General features: G+C 40.2%; 1 protein-coding gene across 1 annotated transcript in view; it reads left to right on the forward strand.

Moving 5' to 3' along the window:
• The window catches only part of otogl (otogelin-like), a 35,734-nt gene that overhangs the window by 439 nt on the left and 18,970 nt on the right, over window positions 1–16,325 (forward strand). The window contains 24 exon segments of the mRNA XM_088995991.1: window positions 164–285; window positions 378–583; window positions 1,652–1,776; window positions 2,042–2,148; window positions 2,251–2,357; window positions 3,473–3,598; window positions 4,422–4,530; window positions 4,613–4,659; window positions 4,743–4,888; window positions 5,055–5,181; window positions 6,596–6,773; window positions 6,863–6,987; window positions 7,783–7,992; window positions 8,125–8,293; window positions 8,878–8,952; window positions 10,084–10,127; window positions 10,318–10,483; window positions 10,947–11,054; window positions 11,495–11,633; window positions 13,241–13,375; window positions 13,468–13,614; window positions 13,840–13,959; window positions 14,028–14,144; window positions 16,151–16,307. Coding sequence (XP_088852117.1) covers window positions 164–285; window positions 378–583; window positions 1,652–1,776; window positions 2,042–2,148; window positions 2,251–2,357; window positions 3,473–3,598; window positions 4,422–4,530; window positions 4,613–4,659; window positions 4,743–4,888; window positions 5,055–5,181; window positions 6,596–6,773; window positions 6,863–6,987; window positions 7,783–7,992; window positions 8,125–8,293; window positions 8,878–8,952; window positions 10,084–10,127; window positions 10,318–10,483; window positions 10,947–11,054; window positions 11,495–11,633; window positions 13,241–13,375; window positions 13,468–13,614; window positions 13,840–13,959; window positions 14,028–14,144; window positions 16,151–16,307 — 3,112 coding nt within the window.

The following is a 16,325-nucleotide window of genomic DNA, read 5'->3' on the forward strand; positions in this document are numbered from 1 at the left end:
AAGACCGAGCTTTTATCCATATTTGAGGTACAGTGTCTCCAGCCTTCCGGGCTGATTTGTGTATATTTCAAGTCTTGAGTGACGAGGGGGCACTATAAATATAGCTGAGGATTTGAGAATTTCTACATTCTTCATTAACTGGTCCTTTTTGACGTGCCTCCAGGTGCACAACAGCCGAGTGTGTGACGGGAGTGTTTATTCATGTCCAAGAGCTCTCAGCCTGCTCTTCCCAAATGAGGAAGAAATCCACATATCTGCATACCATGTCCACCAGGGAGGCCGCAGGTATGTGATGTGCAGAGGTAATCGTGTCGTTAATGGTCTATATTGTGGCGTATTTTAAAAGTTGGAAACGCCATTTTTTTGTGTAATTGCAGGCTCCGTCTTCCTCACACTATCGGTGGCCTTTTTATCGAGCGATTGGCCGATTACCTGCTGGTGAAGAGTGTTTTTGGATTTTCTCTGGCATGGGATGGAACCTCTGGGGTCTACCTGAAGATGAGCGAGGAGCACAAGGGGGGCCCTTGTGGCTTGTGTGGGAATTTCAACAACATCGGGGTTGATGACCTCACCACCGCTCGCGGTAAGAGTCGCTACCTCGTTTTATTATCCCCGTTTTATTATTATACCTTTTGTCAGCACAGATATTCTCGATATTAGATATTTGGCATACAAACTATTTTTCGGGATACACACGGAGCTCCACAATGAGTGAACGAGCCCGTTCTTCTAACAAGAAAATGGTGGCCACCGTTTTTTGTCCCCTATTCCCCGCCCCCAGTCTTCGGTTAAAGCCACGTGATTGGTCAAGAACCCAGCAGTGGGGGGGGGGGGGATGTTAAACATTAAAGAGACAGGCAGACAAAGAGAGAGTGAGAAAACACACACACACACGAAAGGGAGATCACAGAGCTTGAAACAAAAAAACCAAAGTGTGAGAGTGTGAGAATAGTGAGAAAATGGATAGAAAACAGTTAAAATATCCCATCAATTAGGCTCCACAAATAACCCGCAAAGTCATCTGTACACTTGATACAAAAAGCTATCAATCCAGCTAAGCAGATCACAATTGATGAAGAACTAGATACAATTATCACAGAGAAAGCACCTACAAAGGATCATGCCTCAAGATGGTGAAAGAAGCCTCTATTCCTCATCAAGTGTTTAATGTTGAGGAAACCGGACACTCCATTCCATCAAGCCATTAACGACTATCACAAAGGTAAATAAAATGACTTTATTGTACATTATAGTTTATTTCTTTAATCATAATACTATAGCACATTTATTATGCATACAATAAGGTATATTTTGTGTAGTTTTAAGGCTTAGAAAATTAGAACCTAGAAAAGTATCTTTAATGGGGACCTGGGAACGGATTTTTCTCATTTTAATGGTTTCCTATGGGAAATTGATTTTCGGGATCCACACTTTTCGCCTCACACACTCTGTCTGGGAACCAATTAAATTTGTAAGCCAAGGTCCCACTGTACATTGATTATAATGGAAAATGCTGTTTCGGTTTTGGAACAAATATGTTTTCGAACAGGTTTCTGGAACGGATTATGGTCGAAAACCGAGGTATCACTGTATTGGCAGTGAAAATTGGAATACAAATGCTTTGTCATCACTGCACAGTGTGTATTTTCAGGCATACAAACCGATGAGCCTGCAGTGTTTGCGAACAGCTGGGCAATTGACCTGCCTCATGAAAGAACCTGTCCTTCAGTGGATCTCGACTTCAGTGGACCGTGTGATAGCGAATCAGTCATGGATGTAAGAACCCCATTTTCACACTGCACTGAAGGTTCGGATGATAACGTGGAATATCAAACTACTCAAGTACACCAGTACAGTCATTGTGGTTGCATTGCTCCCTATCTATATGTGCCGTGTGATCGCCCAAACTTTCGTCCTGTATGTTTGATTAAGTGCTAGTAGTCGAAAATTGTGAAATGATCGTGTCTGTGAATATCAACGAAGCATTACAGGTTGAGTTTGGACTTCCAAATAGTCGTTGCGTCTTTCATCTCCATTGCAGGATGCCATCGAGAAATGCAGCGCTCTCCTTTTCTTCCCGTTTCTGTCCTGTCATGAGAATATTGATCCCAATCCATTTGTGGCAAGCTGTGTCGCTGACCTCTGCGTGTAAGTCACACCTCTTATAACACCTCCACTGTTCTTGTCATGTGTTTTGTATTGCTAGCTCAGCTGCAGTCCCCCATCACTCGACGTGTATTTCTACCATAGGGCTGATGATGAGGAGACATTTTGCAGGGCCTTGGTGGAGTACACCCGGGCCTGTTCTCATGTGGGATACCCAGTGAGGGAGTGGAGGGATAGCTTTCCTTCTTGCAGTAAGTTTTCTCACTTTTGAACAGCGGAACAGTTAGACACAAACAGGTTTTAGGTCTCTTATACAGAGCTCCCCATCTTACGAACGAGATAGGTTCAGAGCGGTCGTTCCTAAGGGGAATTTGTTCGTAAATTGATTCAGTGCTATTTTTTATATATGTAATTATTATTATTAATTAATTACTATAATTATTATATAATTATGTAAGGAATGTATGTTTAAGTCAAAAACGGAACGGGGAAGTATAAAACACAGACGCTCTAAAAGTCGTAAGATAAATTCACACCTAATGTAGCACGACGACATATATCCTTGGGTCTTCAGTAAGCTATTACTGAAGCTGCTGGCACCTAATTACTGAATTACATGCCAGCAGCCATTACTTTTTTGATGCATCGCGTCCTCCTGGAGCATCAACTGTGAAGAGGGATTTCCTCCCCGCCCACATACTCTCCGCAACCAATCGCAAGGGGCCTGAATTCGTTGGCAACACTTCAGCATAACTGGGCACTGATTGGTCAGCCTTGGTGTCCGTCACGTAAACATCCAGCCCTTGAAACCTCCAATATATGTGTGTGCGTGAGCGCAAAGCACAGTACGCAGTCATTCGCAAGCGAGCTCAGCCGGAAAAAGGGCACGCAATACAAAATCTAACTTACAACATCTTTGTCCGAAAAAATTTCAACATAAGTGTACACGCAACAATGTTCGTATGTACCGTTATTCGTAACTCGAATGTTCGTCAATTAGGGAGCGTCTGTAATGTGTCACACATGCAACAACATCTCCAAGATTGATAATGAGTCTCCTCCCTCACTTTCCAATTGGCTATTGCGGAGTTTCAGTCAAGGAGTTCATTTCTTGCTCCAAGTCGATGTTGATTGCATTCGTAGATATTAAACAAGTTTATCATTTACGCCCAGACTGTTTTACGAGTGGAAAAGAATAATCAGTACAAACGCCCCCCCCCCCTCCGCTCCCTACCCGCACTGCAGGATTATCACTCAGTATAATCTTATAGAGATATCCATCAATAACGTTTTTGAACAGGACAGGGTAAAACACTCACATTCAGACTAAATTTCAGTGCGTGTGTGTAATTTTCTTTCTCTGTAGATGATGGCTGTGAGGAGAGTTTTGTGTACAGAGATTGTATCAGTTGCTGCCCGCCCACCTGCACCTTTGAAAAAGAGTGCCTAGGAACCAACTTGCATTGCCTGGATGGCTGCTACTGTCCTGATGGTAGTGAAGATAAGGAATTTAGTCATTTATGTTCACTGCTAGTTTGCTTTGGAGAGAGATGAAATAGTTGTCCATATAGGAAAAACTACCATCATTAATTTTTATGGGCTTTTTTATCGGTGCATTTTCTTTTTGGGTGGAAATGCACAAAACCGCATAGAAAATGGGGGAAAAAGTGTGATAATAACTGACCTTTGGGATGTTTTAACTCATTCACTGCCATCTACGAATTCATTCTTGAATTAAAAATATAACGTGGAGCGCCATTTCCAAATTTGTTCGGGTTTTGTTTTTTCATGCTTGGGTGCCGATAAAGCGCTGGCCATTGCCTCTGGCAGTTTTTTTTCTTTTCCACAAAGGGGGAAGCATTTCCCTTTCTTCCATGTTAGCGCTTTGTTCCAGCTTCAGCTTTTGTTAATGCGCTATATAAACTATGTATTGCATTGTATTTTGGACAGCCGCCCTCATTTCAAACTCATATAACTCCAGACCCATATAATTTAGGAATTAATTATTTTATCTGATGAAAGAAGAGAGTCGAAGGTTTCTAACACTGTACTGAATGTTTAGGTAGTCCGAAAACTCATTATTCTGTGGGTCCTGGAATCCGAGTGAAAATGACAAAAACCCTGGCACTGCAATGGACAGATTTTTGCACGTCTGGCAGTGAATGAGTTAAAGTTAAAATGCCAAAATAGCAAAACAGCACCACATGTTTTCCCCCCTTACAATTGTATAGTTATTTTTCCAACCAAGCAAAATTTCATGCCACTCAGCTCGCTAATTCCAGGTCTGCTCATGTGATTTTTTTTTTTTTCATGAGGGCTCATTCTTCAAAATGGAACATGCATAGCCGCTTCCCAATGCCCGTGTGTTTACCATGGTTCGTCATACATGCACGGACATGTACTTAGACAAGGTTGCAGTGTTTGGTGAGTTTTGACATATATTCTGTTCAGAAATATTAATTTCCCTGATGTGCTTTTCAATGTTTTCAATACTTTTTTTTAATAGTATTTGCATGGGAGGTGTATGGAACTGCACGGAGAACAACTGCACCGGTTAGACTTTCTGACCTTTTTGCTGAAAAAGCATTGAGGCAATGTTTGTTTTTCTTTACTTGTTTGGTCCATCCCACCCTCAGCGCAGTGTTCGGTGGTGGGCGATGTGTTTGTAACCACTTTCGACGGAAGGATGTTTCTTCAGCCGGGAGCGTGCCAGTATGTGCTCGCAAAAAGCCGCGGAAGCAGCAGATTTACTGTCACGCTGCAGTACACGACCTGCAATGAGGTGCCAAGGAGATGAAGTGTTCACAGCCATATAAGGAGCCGTCAGGGACGTAATTCAGGATTCCTCACTTTTATATTTAGTAATCCTAAATTATGCCCCCAATGGCTGCTCATGCAATGCATTCATGTACACACTCATCTTTAACCTGTCTTGTCATGTCTTACAGAAGCAGGTTTGTATTCAATCAGTGACTTTGGTGCTTGAGGAGGATGTCAGTCGTCAGATCACCCTGACCAGAGAAGGAGGAGTGGTGATCGGTGTCAACTCAGCGCCTATCCTTCCTTATATTGATGGTGGCTATTGACAAATTCACTTTTGGCTTTCATATGTATTAATTAATTAATTAATTAATTAATTAATTAATATAATAACGTCCGCCCGCCTGCCATTCATTTGTTTATTCATTCATTTGTTTATTCAGTCATTTGTTTATTCGTGCATTTGTTTATTCGTGCAGTCGTGCATTCATTTATTCGTTTATTCGTTCATTTGTTTATTCGTTCATTCGTTTATTTGTTCATTCGTTTATTCATTCATTCGTTTATTTGTTCATTCGTTCATTTGTTTATTCATTCATTTGTTTATTTGTTCATTCGTTTATTTTTTAATTCATTTATTCATTTATTCGTTCATTTGTTTATTCATTCATTTGTTTATTCATTCATTCATTTATTCAATCATTCGTCTATTCGTTCATTCGTTCATTCATTCATTTGTTTATATATTCATTTGTTTATTCATTCATTCATTTATTCATTCATTCGTTTATTCGTTTATTCGTGTACTCATTCAAATATCCATTCATATATTCATCCATTTATTCATTTAATCATTCATTTCTTCATTCATTTATACATTTATCAATTCATTAATTCCTTCATTAATTCATTCATTTTAATTTATTTATTTATTTTATTCATTTATTTTAATTCTGCGGAATTGCTTCAATTCACCATCACTCGAGTATCTTTGAAGTTGAGCTGCCATGGAAATTCAATCCAATTCAAGTCTGGATTTTGACGAGACCACTTCAAAACCTTCATATGTTTTTTTTAATAACCCACGTTTTGTATGTATTGTTTTTTCCAACACAAAAATCCAAATGAGTCGGCTTCATGCATATCATTCGATATCATTCAACATACTACCATATGCTTTCATTCCATATTCAGTCCATCCAGAAATTACTTTCTCCAATTTTCAGATATTATTCAAATGACGGCCATTAACACTTACTGAAAACACAAAACCAGCAAAAGCTGTGCAAATACCCCGAGACACACAAATAAACTGAACAAGCATCATCACCGAGCAGTGATGGAAGTAAACACAAATACAGTACATAGATCATAAAAATATTAAATGTTATATGGTGTTTAGCACGCCTATGTTGACTCTTCTCACCCATTGATTTAAATAAGATCAAGCGCCATATTACTCTACTGGCTGGCAGCCTCTGGAATTACTTTTGAAAATTTAATGTTTCCTATAACGGACTATGTTTGCATCATATGTAATGCTGTTCGCTTTCTCTCTTGTTGAGATTTATAGCGGGTAAATTTATGCAGGATGTGTATTTGGCATTTGTGCACTTGCCATGATATGGATTCCATTTGAGGATCAATTACAGCCAGAATAACTTTGAATCCAATTAGCACCTTACCAGCTATTTACATTCCCTTTTCCCCCCTCCATCCGGGTGTGTAGATGCAATGGATGTGCGCAAGCTGACATCTGTGTTCACTCAACTGAAGACACGGTTGGGTCTGAGGCTGCATTATGATGGCAGAGGCGGCCGAGTCCATCTGCAGTTGGACAGCCACTGGCGTGGATTGACACTCGGTCTATGCGGGACTTTAAATGGAAATCTCCGGGATGACTTTCTGTCAGTTTTCCCTTATCGCTTCGAATCCATGCTTGACAGTTAAATCTGATTTGACAACATTTTATATCTTTTATTTCCTTTGTGTCTAGGTCCCCTGCTGGTATGATTGAGGGTACTCCACAGCTTCATGCAAACGCTTGGAAAGTGTCTTCAGCTTGCGTTGCGCCGGTTAACCTGCCCATTGTTGACCCGTGCGAGATGAATTTACAGAATGGTAATTCAATTAGTTAATCCTTTCATGCTCCTTGTAACCTGATCACGCGATATGCTGTCTGCTGTAATAAGGTTAATGTGGGATTCTCGTGGAAATTTGCTACACTTGGCATTGTACATTAGACAATTTCAACCAAATTCTTGTTAAGTCAAGACTATTTTTTTAAAGACAAGCAAGCACAAGCCTTCTGTAACATTATAATAATAATACATTTTATAATACTACTACTACTACTACTACTACTAATAATAATAATAATATTATATTATATTATGTGTATATAGACATACAAAACAATACAATACAATAAATCCTAATTTATTTCGCACTTTCACAACAGCTGCAGCCGTAAACAACGCGCTTCACATTATAGTCTACACAAAGCAAAATAATAAACATAATAGTAACAAAAACATGGACAGTTGTGCAATCTGAATGACTTTCCCCATCCACTCTATGATGTTTGAGTACAAGACAAACACGATTACATGAAGGAGTTTGAGATGAAAGAGAGAATGAAAGCCTCCTTTTCTCCAGTGGATGAGAGACATCATGGTGGAATGACATACAGTAAAGTCTCGTTATATCGATATTCAAGGGAGTCCGAAAAAATATAGATATAACAGGGACTATCGATATATCCGACCCTGTTTGCATGTAATTTTCTCCGTGCGTGCATAGAAATAGTATCGATATAACCGGGACTATGGATATATCCGATATCGATATAACGAGACTTTACTGTATTTGTACATATTACGGATAGTGCTTGTGTGTGCGCCTATCTTTTTTTAGTGTTCTATGCCTCTCAGTGTGAGGTGCTCCTGGGTAGCGTGTTCACCCCGTGTCACGGCTACATTGGTCCAAACGTCTACCGTCAGCAATGTCGCTACTTGGCCTGCCGCTGCGGGAGTGCTTGTCTGTGTACCGCACTGGCCCACTACGCCTTCCTCTGCTCTAAAATTGGAATTGACATTAATTTCCGTGCGCACGTCTCCGAATGTGGTGAGTCGTGAGAGCCGCCGTCGAGATTCCTAAACAATATCTTTACATAATTGTTCCAAAATAAATTATGGGAAAGGGTTGATTACAGAAAGTAGGTCATGTCTTTTCTTTCTGTTTATTGTATGGATGTAGGGGTGGTGTGTCTCGGAGGGATGGTGTACCACTCGTGTGTGTCGTCCTGCGGGCGGTCTTGTCGTGCTCTGTCTAGTATTGAAATCTGCAACCCCGATGACTGTGCTGAGGGGTGTGGCTGTCCCGCCGGCAGTTACTATGACGACGTGCGCCAGCGATGTGTGCGACTGTAAGACTTGTCCAGACTCCTGCGCAAATAGAATGTGAACACATCACTCTGTCTAACGAGTATTTTGGCGCCACGAATCTAAACACGGTATTCTGATTAACCTATTCACTGCCAGAGGTGCAAAAATGGGTCCACTCCAGTGCCAGGGTTTTTGTCATTGTCACTCGAGTTCCAGGAACCATAGAATATTGAGTTTTAGGACTACATAAACATTAAATGCAGCGTAAGAAACCATAGACACTCTTCTTTGAACAGAAAAAAATAGTTAATTTCTAAATTATATGGGTCTGTAGTTATATGAGCTTCAAATGAGGGCAGCTATCCAAAATACATCGCAATACATACATATTGGTTTGTATAGCGCTTTAACAACAGCTGAAACTCTAACAAAATGCTAACATGGACAAAAGGCAAATCCTCCTCCCTGGTGGAAGGGAAAACATTGCTAGAGGTCTGACCAGCACTTTTATTTATTTATATAAAACAAACCCAAACAAATTCGGGAATGGTGCTCTATTTTTATTTTCAATTCCCAAATAAATTTTTGAATAGCAGTGGATGAGTTAATGTCTGTTTTTTGGCAGGGCGCAGTGCCACTGCTACACGCTGGCAGGTGTGTCTCAACCAGGTGAGGTCATCTTCAGCCCTACTGGACCCTGGTGAGTTACAGCTTTCTTGCTCCAAAATGTAGAAAATCAATTTGGCTGCCGTATTGCTTGCAATATCCACGTCATGTTAGAGTAGCAAATACATGTACTGCGAACACTTATTCTTCAGGGTTTTGGGAGGGAGACGTTGCACTGGGAATTTTTTTGAACTGTAAAAATACCAAATAATAAATCTGATTTTTGCCAGTTTATGTATCAATGGTACATAGAGACCCTTAGTATTATTATTAGTTTTAGTATTAGCATTAGCATTAGTATTAGTATTAGTATTAAGCAGATTCTTTACTTACAGACAGTGTCGGTGTTCAATTAGCTGACATGTTTCGGCGACTACTTCCGCCTTCGTTGCATTCTTTGAACACCTACACTGTCTGTAAGTAAAGAATCTGCTTAATATTAGATATCAAGTAGACAGGATGAACTTAGTACAACGAGTATTAGTATTAGTATTAGTATTAGTATTAGTATTAGTGTTAGCAGTAGCAGTATTTTAAATACTCGATAGCGCATTTCCTCTTTACCTTTAGCTGCGCTACGGCGAGCCATTACTAGCTGATCTGTCAAAAACGTGTACCACTATCAAAAATGGTCCAGACCTTTCACTACATTGTATTTATTGCCCTTCTTCTGGTGTCATCTGCATTTGGAGCCTTATCTGACCTCTGTCCCAATTGTGTTGCTTTTCAATCTCAAGTCACTGCTAGCTACTCGGGGCACTATCATGGCGCATCAGAAAGAACCGGTTGTGAAATACAAAGTAGTGTATTTTTCAGAATTTATCAACACTTACTAATTTCATTAAGTGACTAATGAGTCAATAAATACATTTATAAATATAAAAGCGAAACTACTGAGCCTATGACGATATTCAGAAAAAAATCATTTTTTAGGGCAATTTATTTGCCATTTTAGAGGACAAAAATTTGCATACAGGCAGAAATAAATGTATTTTCCAGCAAATATATATATTTTTTCATCAACACCAACTTATACGAGTCGGTGATATCACAAATGTCAATTTTACTGACTCATCAGTGGTTTCACTATAAATTATCAAAGGATTTTCAATTGAGACAAAATTCGGTTGGGCTAATCTTTCTTCTCTACCTCATTTTCTACCAGCCTGTGCAAGAACGGGAAGCTGGAGTGTGTACCAGAGGAGAAAGGTAACCCCCCGCCCCCTACCATGGCACTCCAATTTCCTTCAGTTCTTGTTTCTTCTCACAACAAAGTGCTGTTTCAGTCTCCCTTGTTGAAATCAAGCTTATTATGTTTGCAGTCTTGTAACACCGCGAAATGAATAACGATACATCCAATCCAATTTACCTGCATCTCTCTTTCTCGACGCTTACTTAGAGCCAGACAGCCCAGAAATCGGGCAGTGCCCAACGGGTCAAGTGTTCCACAGTTGCGCCGAGCAGAAAGGCGGAGTGGCCTGCATGCCAACCTGCCTCAACCTCATGTTGAATGTCACCTGCCCGCCCAATACGCCTTGCATCCCGGGTTGTATCTGCCCTCCTGGGTAATAACACGTCCAACCCTATCACCATTGTTATTGTTCATTTCTGTCATCCGGGTCCTGAAATTGCCTTGTAGGTACACTTACAAATAATAATGATTCAAGTAACAACATGAAACATCAGTGCAATTTCAGCTCTTTTGGCAAATCTCTGACAAAATGATCCCATTAATGAGATTAATTTTCAAATGTATGCAAGTGGATGTGAGCACAAGAGGACGAAAATCCCGAGGCTGTCTGTGAGATGGAGATGTAATTAGCGGGTAGTCATCTCCAATGATTAAAGCCACGGTGAACTTAATCAAGAGAGAGCATGCCGCGTATGCTTTCATCTTCACGATCTTCACACTAATATTAGGATCACGTTCCGCATCGCTGGCTTTCTTCTTTGCAGGTTTGTGTCTGTGTCTAATGGACAATTTGATTCCGAATGTATATTTGTATGCTTGGTAATTTCTATTTAAAGGCTGGTGCTGCACCGTGGGGAGTGTTACTATCCGGAGAACTGCCCTTGTGTTTGGCTTGGTCTGGAGTACCTCCCTGGAGAAACTGTGGAAACGTCCTGTTATAAATGGTATGTCAAAGACTCTCTCGGAATGATGTGTTATTCTCCTAACGAATGAGAGGGTATTTTGGGGAATACCAGAAAACTCACCCATTCTTGCAACCAGATTTATCCTTGTGCAAATCTGCCTGCCATGACAAATCAAAAACGGTGCTGGCATATTCGTGCTGCCGAAAAGGTGCAACCGCTCAGCACAGTCTCCTTGATGAATGTCGTGGCGAAACATGCTGAAAAACAATCTGTATCTGTTCCACATGATGCACAACAACTCAAAGTGACAAAAGAAAACACAAAAACAACAAAAGAAGCCTACTCGGGCGCCATCTTGGACTTCTTCATTGTCAACAACACTCATTTTAGGAGAAAAAAAAACACCGTCCGGAAGATTAAACTTTCAGTCTGCTTTCTTTTTTTTTCTAACATGCACATGCTGTTCGCCATCTCCTCAGCGTGTGTCACCGTGGCTATTTCAACTGTAGTTATTCACCATGTCCAGCTGTGTGCACTGTCTACAGCGATAGACATTACCACACCTTTGACGGCCTGGAGTATGACTACTATTCAGGCTGTCAGGTCTACCTTCTTAAAGTAAGTGGAAGGCTACTTAATCACTTTGAACGATGATGAGAAATAATACTGATCGTGATTACTTTTTCAAAGTCCTGTTACGAAATCATATTTTCTTCTATTTGAGAGGGTTTCTTCGAAAATTGTTGCATGTAAGTTTTGACAATTGCATTTGACTACATTGCAAAATGAGGTTGGTCTGCTATTTGTGTTAGCCTGTTTCCAAAGAAATAATTTATCCCATATTATTCAAAAGTCTTGCCAGTTGTTTAAAAAAACGGTCTCTATAATGTTCTAACTACAGTAAAGTCTCGTTATATCGATATCGGTTATATCGATAGTACCGCTTATTACGATACTATTTCTATGCACGCAAGGAGAAAATTACATGCGCGCAGGGTCGGATATATCGATAGTCCCGGTTATATCGATATTTTTCAGACTCCGGAGAATATCAATATAACGAGACTTTACTGTAAATACTAAAAGACCTACAGCATACTGGCCAAGTTGAAAAAAAACATGAGCAATATATTGAGTGAATTTTATTGGCGATTTTCAGAAAAGCAGATGTTCACCCTGCCGATTCCAGATTGCAAACGTATACCACATATACCACGTATACCACAGATTCCAAACTCAGGCAGCACTTCATTACCAAGCCACCAAATGACACTTGTCAGACACATTACCTCATTCACTGCCATTCACGAATTTATTCGGGAATTGATAATATGACGTAGAGCACCGTTCCCGAATTTGTTTTGTTTTTGTTTTTTTTTATGCTTGGGTGCCGATAAAGCGCTGGTCAGACTTCTGGCAATGTTTTCCACTCCCACAAGTGGAGAGGATTTACATTGTGTCCATGTTAGCTCTTTGTTACAGCTTCAGTTGATGTTAAAGTGCTATACAAATCAATATGTATGTATTGTATTTTGTACAGCCACCCTCATTTCAATCTCAGATAACTCCAGCCGCATATAATTTCGGAAATAACTCCTTTTTTCTGATGAAAGAAGAGAGCGTAACATTTCTAACACTGTATTGAATGTTTATGTGTGTGTATGAATATTATCAATATTTTTTGGGTCCTGGAATTCAAGTGACAAAAACCCTGGCAATGGAGTGACACATTTTTGCAGTCTGACAGTGAATGCGTTAACCAGTCTCTCTTTCAGAATGGATTACTTCGAGACATTTTCAGAAATAGACAACAGAAACATAATTAATATCATACTATGGAGACCCAAATCATTGAAGAGTTGCACAGCTCAACGTTTTGAAGCAATGGTGATTTAGCTCTGGTAGAGAGCAGCCAACCTCCTGAATGTTGCCTTTGTTTCCCAGTGTAAACGAAGGCATGCCTATGTGTGTACTCCTTTGTTTGCGCCTTGGTAGTGCTAGGTGAGGATTTAGCATAACAAAGAGATCAGTGTTCATCCCAAACCTCAGGGCTCCTGTGCTCCCAGGGATATAGTATTAAAATGGCTGGAATAGGCATGCCAATTGAACCCTGATGGATTTGCAGACCACCATGCAACCCCGAAAAGAGTGGGCAACTCATGCTGCTGTATTTCCTGGAACGTGTTCAATCCAAATGTCAATGTTAGGCCTCTTCCTGTTCGCAGGGTTCAGGAGAAATTGAAGTCTCCATTGTTGCCCAAAATAAGGACTGCTATGAGAGTGGCATTGTGTGCATGAAAACACTGGTCATACATGTGGGACTTACCAAGATCTACTTCATGGACAACTCTGGCAATCCTGTACATACTCACACAAACTCATATTAAAGATACATCCCAAAAAAAGCTGAGAATCGATAAAAATAACACATGATTGTTGCTTTCCGATGCAGAGTCCATCCACCGTAGTGGGTCGAGAGTCAGTGTTCGAGCTGTGGAGAGCCGGTTTCTACACCGTGGTCCACTTCCCCGATCAGGCCTTGACCGTCCTCTGGGACCGGAAGACAACGGTGCATATCAGAGTTGGGCCTCGGTGGAAGGTGTGTAGCGATCTATCATTTTAAATTAGGACAGTTAATAGGATGTGACTGCTATATGGGCCTGCCGTTCTTCCTCCACATCAATTTTGTGTGTGTGTACCAATGGTCACCACAGTTCTGGATGAACTTGTTTAGTTTCAACTTAACTGTGTATAGAATACATTCAATTAAAAAAGACATTTTCTATATTGTACTCCCTCCAAAGTGTTCGGAAATTCCCTCCAGGGTCTTCTCAGCGGATTGTGTGGAAATTTTGACGGCGTGACGGTAAATGACATGACTACGTCCAGCCGCATGGAGGTTAACAATGCAAGGACCTTTGGCGATAGTTGGACGCTGGGACAGGTACAACCTTCCAACTTCTGTGTTAATTGATCCACCATCTTGCTGAGTATCATTCTTGGGTGTCGTAGTGTCAAAGTGACCATGTTGTGGAGCGACCGTGCGAAGCCGACTTGGGCAGACAGCCGTACGCCAAGAGGGAATGTGCACTTCTGTACAGCGAGGTCTTTGCATCTTGTCATAATGTGGTAAGTAGACAGTAATCAATACAAGGAAATGCAATGAGTATTTTGACTAAAATGATCACAGTGATCATTATGATGACACAGTGATACCTCCGCTTAGGCACGCATTAGCTCACAAACTTTTCACTTTACGAACATTAAATTCGCAAGAATATAATCTTGGCATACAAACTAGTTTTAGGCGGACGAACCAAACCACACAGCGCCACGGTGGCTGGTGGACCAGTTTTTGGCGGATGAACACCAAACCACACGGTCGAACAGCGCAACGGTATCTGGCGGATTACTTTTTGTCACCACTTTTCTTTGAGTGCAGACGTGGTTTGTTATGGAGTGGAGTACTTTTGCTATTATGGGACCGAAAAAGACCCCACCACAGGTTAGTGTTAAGCCGAAGAGGACACAAAAGAAAATTACGGTCGAGCAGAAGAAGGAGATCATTGAAAACCATGAATGAGGTGTGCGTTTGTGTGACTTAGCGTCCCAGTACCGGTACGCCAAGTTGACCATTGCTACGTGTGGCTATGGGTGTTTCTGTGTTGTCGGCAACGGTCTCAGGCAATAGAAGAGGTTGATAAACTTCTGTTGATTTGGATTACCAAAAAGCAGCTAGCAGAGGACATTGTGAGTGAGGGTATCATCGCCTAGAAAGCACGACAACTTCACTCGGATATCATCAAGAGGCAACTACATCAATGACCATCACAAAGGTAAATAAAACAACTTTATTATACTGTCCCGTTTATTTCTTTAATTACAAATCAATAGTACATTTATGATACACAAATTAAGGTATATTTTGTGTAGTTTTAAGGCTTATTTAGTAGACAATTATGTTTTATGGGGACCTGGGAACGGATTATTCAAATTTTTAAACTTTTGTTATGGGAACTAAATGTTTGGCAGACGAACTTTTCGCCTTATACACACTTTCTGGGAACCAATTTAGTTCGTAGGCTGAGGTATCACTGTATTATTATTATTATTATTATTATTATTATTATTATTATTATTATTATTATCATTATTATTATTATTATTATTATTATTATTATTATTACAGTAAAGTCTCGTTATATCAATATCGGATATATCGATAGTCCCGGTTATATCGATACTATTTCTATGCACGCACGGAGAGAATTACATGCAAACAGCGTCGGATATATCGATAGTCCCGGTTATATCGATATTTTTTCGGACTCCCTTGAATATCGATATAGCGAGACTTTACTGTATTATAAAATATACTAACATGCTAATGCTAAACATTTTAAATTGAGCATGGTGCTTTCTACTAAATTTGTGACTACTTAATTTCCTGTATATGATAATTGTCCATGTTAAGCGCTTTGTTCCAGCTTTAGCTGTTGTTAAAGCGCGATATAAATAAATATGTATTGATTGAATGTATTTTATTATTATTATTATTGTATTGTATGACCGTTCCCAACAGAAAAGAGTGAAGTTAACATCTGCTGCCAGTAGATGGTGTCCTATTATTTAATACATGAGCAGTTAGTGTACCGCAGCGCTACAATAAAGCACAAAATCCATAGGAATGCACTTGATGTATTAGACTACTTAGTAGAAATATCATGAATGATTGCCCTGATACTGATTAGGGGATGATTAATCTTAAATGAGCCTGTCATGTTTCTGGAGCAATCTTAATTTGGAAGAAAAGGGGTTAATAATAAATATAAACATAAAAAAACATTTATATATAGTGAAAAAAGGCCATGCGATGCATTTCTATTATTTTGGTGGGCATATTTCACAGTACATAAATCTTCAGAAACAGCTGTCAGAATGTGGGGCGACGTAGAAAAAGTATTGATTTCAGCATATATTGGTCATAATAATAATCCCACAGCCTTACATGGGTAGGAACATGCAGTAGGCAGCAAATATACACAAAGTTTGTGACTTACCACCACTAGATTCCAGTTATAGTGTTCCTGTCGAACGCAGTAAACTTGCATGTACATGACACGCACACCCTGTAGGTGGACGTGGCCTGGTTCTACAGAAATTGCCTGACCGACACTTGCAACTGCGATCGGGGCGGCGACTGTGAGTGTCTGTGCACATCCATCGCTGCCTACGCCCACAAATGTTGCCAGCAGGGCATCACCATACACTGGAGGTCGCCCTCAGTGTGTCGTGAGTACACACACATAC

Source organism: Hippocampus bargibanti, linkage group LG05, assembly GCF_051943395.1.
Source record: "Hippocampus bargibanti isolate YZ-2025 linkage group LG05, ASM5194339v1, whole genome shotgun sequence".
Classification (NCBI taxonomy): Eukaryota; Metazoa; Chordata; class Actinopteri; order Syngnathiformes; family Syngnathidae; genus Hippocampus; species Hippocampus bargibanti.